Below are 3,478 nucleotides of genomic sequence, written 5' to 3'. Positions count from 1 at the left end.
CTTTGTGGACTCAACCACCAAGTCTCAGATCTATTTTTATCAATATAACTGATGCAAGATCTTACAACAGCAAGGTAGCAGCATGAGTCTATCTTATTGAAGTAGTAAATCAACATAACAATGATATTACAAATCCGTGCACACAGATATCTGTAAATATGAAGAACCTCAAACTCAGGTGTAGGCTTATCCTAGAAGCATACTGGTACTAATGGCAACAACACAGATCCAAGTAATAATAATGCGATAGAACATCAATTCATGGCTAATGGTCGACGACATTCTCCACATACCACTTGTACGTATCCGCTAGCCCTTCACGGAGAGGGATCTTTGCCTCCCAACCCATTCCGGCGAGCATTGAGCTGTCCATCAGCTTCCTCGGCGTCCCATCGGGCTTTGTATTGTCCCACACGAGCTCCCCCTCAAAGCCGACCACCTCCTTCACCATCTCCGCCAGCTCCTTTATGGTCACCTCCTTCCCGCTCCCCACGTTAACGTGCTCCAACCCCGAGTACCGATCCATTAGGAAGACCACCGCATCTGCGAGATCATCCACATGGAGGAACTCCCTCAGGGGCGAGCCCGTGCCCCAGACAACCACCTCATTGGCACAGGAGACCTTAGCCTTGTGGAAGCGCCGGATCAGGGCCGGGAGGACGTGGGAATTCTCTGGGTGGAAATTGTCGTGGGGACCGTAGAGGTTGGTCGGCATGGCGGAGATGGCGTCGAGGCCGTGCTGGATCCGGTAGGCCTGGCACATCTTGATGCCGGCGATCTTGGCCACGGCGTACCACTCGTTGGTGGGCTCCAGGGGGCCGGAGAGGAGGGCGGACTCCGGGATGGGCTGGGCGGCGAGCTTGGGGTAGATGCAGGAGGAGCCAAGGAAGAGGAGCTTGCGGACAGCGCCACCAGCGCAGCGGAGGGCGGCGTCGATGATGTTGGTCTGGATCTGGAGGTTGACGGCGATGAAGTCAGCAGGGTAGGTAGAGTTGGCGTGGATGCCGCCGACCTTGGCGGCGGCCACGATGACGTAGCGGGGGCGCTCCGCGGCGAAGAAGGCCTCGACATCGGCCTGGCGGGTGAGATCGAGTTCGGCATGGGTGCGGACGACGAGGTTGGTGAAGCCGAGGGCGAGGAGCTTGCGGTATATGGCGGAGCCGACGAGGCCGCGGTGGCCCGCAACGAACACCTTCGCCGACGTGTCGGAGAGGAACGAGCCGATCGCCTCCGCGTTCTCCGATTCGAGCTTGCCCATCACCTTCACAGGGAGGAAGGGGAAGCGGAGGGGGTCACCGGATACTGATGGTGTGGGGATGGTGTGGGGAGGAAGAGTGGAAGGGATTGCAATAATAAGGGAGGCGGAGGGGAGCTTGGCCGAAGGAGGAGAACATGTGAGCTGCACGTGATCCAAGAGTTATCGGAGAGGAGTGGGACACAAGGGGACGAGTTCGCACGATGCGAGGCGATGACAAATATTATTTTATACAAGCATTATTCGAGTTGACTAAAAAGGGTTCAAGTCCCGAGACTCAGTAGTATTTGTTGGACGATTTCTTTAGAAATTTTTTATATTTTAGATATTTCATAAAACTTATCCCTCTTTTTATTTTTTAAAATTATATCTTTAATTTTAAAAATATCGAAAATATCTCCGTTTTTATTAATTTTAAATAGACAATATTTTATTTAACCTATTTACTAAAAATATTATTAAAAAAATAAATAACATCTCTTTAGGAAATCATTATAGTGTCATATTCTTAGGCTTAAAATCGAATCTATTTGATTTCGATTAAGAGTTTATTTAGATCATTTATAATATTTTTTATTAGATCTTATATTATATTTATTGTGGTGCTCAAAGCATTATAATAAGTTAAATTTTTATTTTCGTTTAGGTGATGTTATTTGTAAATCATTATAAATATCAATTTAAATCAATATAACAAATGGTTTTATGTGTATTTTGATTTCATTTTACACATTTAAGTATTTTCAAGTAGCTTTAGAATGTTTTTGTTGAAGCTAAAACATTGTAATAGGCAAAAAAACATTGTAACAAGCTAAAATACTATAACAAGCGAGAAAATTATAGAAAGACAATTTAAAGACTACAGATCAAATTGGCGACGATCGATGGAACAGAGGCAGAGGGCAAAATCATGTTTTAGTATAATAAAATCATGCGAGAGTTCTTCGAAATAGAACACCTCTGGTGGGCTGCTGTTTGGTGGCATGCCAATATGCCATGCCCTGTATTGACCGAATCAGTTGATTTCAGGCTAATAGGGGGGCACAAGTTGGCCACACGGTCTCCAATCTCAAACTGATTCTGCCTAACCGCATGAAATAGAACTTGAAAGGAGAGGAACCAAGCCAAACCTTAGGGTATTTATTCTTCTAATGGTACTCATTTCAAATCAGATTAATGATTCAAATAGGTCCAACCTAACTTGCGTTAGTTTCACATTGGGAACCCACCCTGTATAGTTTGAGTATAGTTTATCCTTGGGGGGCAAATCAAACTATGTCCATCGACTTGCTTAATAACTATGAGACTGATCCTCTACAGATGGCAAATCATATCATAATCCACCGACACTATGAACCAGAGTCTCAATCCCTGTGCTCAAAGTCATAACTTGTTCTTGCCACGCTACTCTATCACATTTCTTCTTTTTCAGTTGTATAATGTACACATTGGTCTCATGGAAGTAGACATTATAAGAGGAGTTGTACATGATTCAAGTAGCATGAAGAATATATGAAGCTTTGCAATAATCTACTTACAGAAATCAATTTACCTTAAAAGTAGATTTGGCTAAGATCATCCTGGAGTAGAGATCTAGGTTGCCAAGGAGGCTCTTCATTTTCGTATACAACCTTAGTGCTGCTTCATTGTCATTAGCAACATGAACAGAAAATTATTTATGTTAGTCGGTAAAACACGAATGTATAGGACATAAAAATCATGGTGTTAAATATGGTAATGGATGCAGTGAAGGCTTAATATTCAAATTAGGAACTTACAGGAGATATAATTACCACAGAAGCTGGCAACTGTCTTAGATTTGGTAACTATCACATATCCCAAACCATTTCTTTGCAGCTCCTTGGCAAAACATACATTACTTAGAGATCCCCTCATGAGACCATCTCCTGGTACCTGTAAAAATTTTTTAGCTGAATTAATCAATATCAAGCTCCTTTGCTAGAAAAAGGACAAATCATAGATAGTTACTAAGAAAACTAATGAAAGCAACCATTAATTTGAAAAAGCATATGAAGGATTTGTTGCTGCTCTAGCCTATGGCTATATTACCAGCAACAAATCAGCTGTTTGATTTACTAACATACGAGAAACAAGTGGCCTTAAATCTCATAATCTGAACAAAAAAACTAGCTTGAAATCGGGCTTGCTTGTGAAATTTAATGTAGCCAAGGTAATCTGATAAGTTTTTTTTTTTTTTTTTGA

At 42.8% G+C, this 3,478-nt stretch overlaps 1 protein-coding gene across 2 annotated transcripts; it reads right to left on the bottom strand.

The window, feature by feature from the left end:
* Positions 1-75: 75 nt before the first annotated feature.
* On the bottom strand, positions 76-3,166 carry LOC135643657 (probable GDP-L-fucose synthase 1). 2 transcript variants are annotated; one of them, XM_065160910.1, is made up of 3 exons: positions 3,034-3,166; positions 2,808-2,896; positions 76-1,399 (listed from the first exon to the last, which is right to left on the bottom strand). In XM_065160910.1, exons 1-3 carry the CDS (start codon positions 3,149-3,151, stop codon positions 266-268), a joined length of 1,341 nt encoding a protein of 446 aa, XP_065016982.1. In that variant the 5' UTR covers positions 3,152-3,166; the 3' UTR covers positions 76-265. The 2 variants fall into 2 exon arrangements, with proteins under 2 accessions (XP_065016982.1, XP_065016983.1); XM_065160911.1 differs by having other exon boundaries at positions 2,808-2,893.
* Positions 3,167-3,478: the final 312 nt, after the last annotated feature.

The sequence above is a fragment of the Musa acuminata genome, chromosome BXJ3-7, assembly GCF_036884655.1.
Source record: "Musa acuminata AAA Group cultivar baxijiao chromosome BXJ3-7, Cavendish_Baxijiao_AAA, whole genome shotgun sequence".
Taxonomy (NCBI): domain Eukaryota; kingdom Viridiplantae; phylum Streptophyta; class Magnoliopsida; order Zingiberales; family Musaceae; genus Musa; species Musa acuminata.
This window is presented reverse-complemented; position numbering and strand designations above follow the sequence as displayed.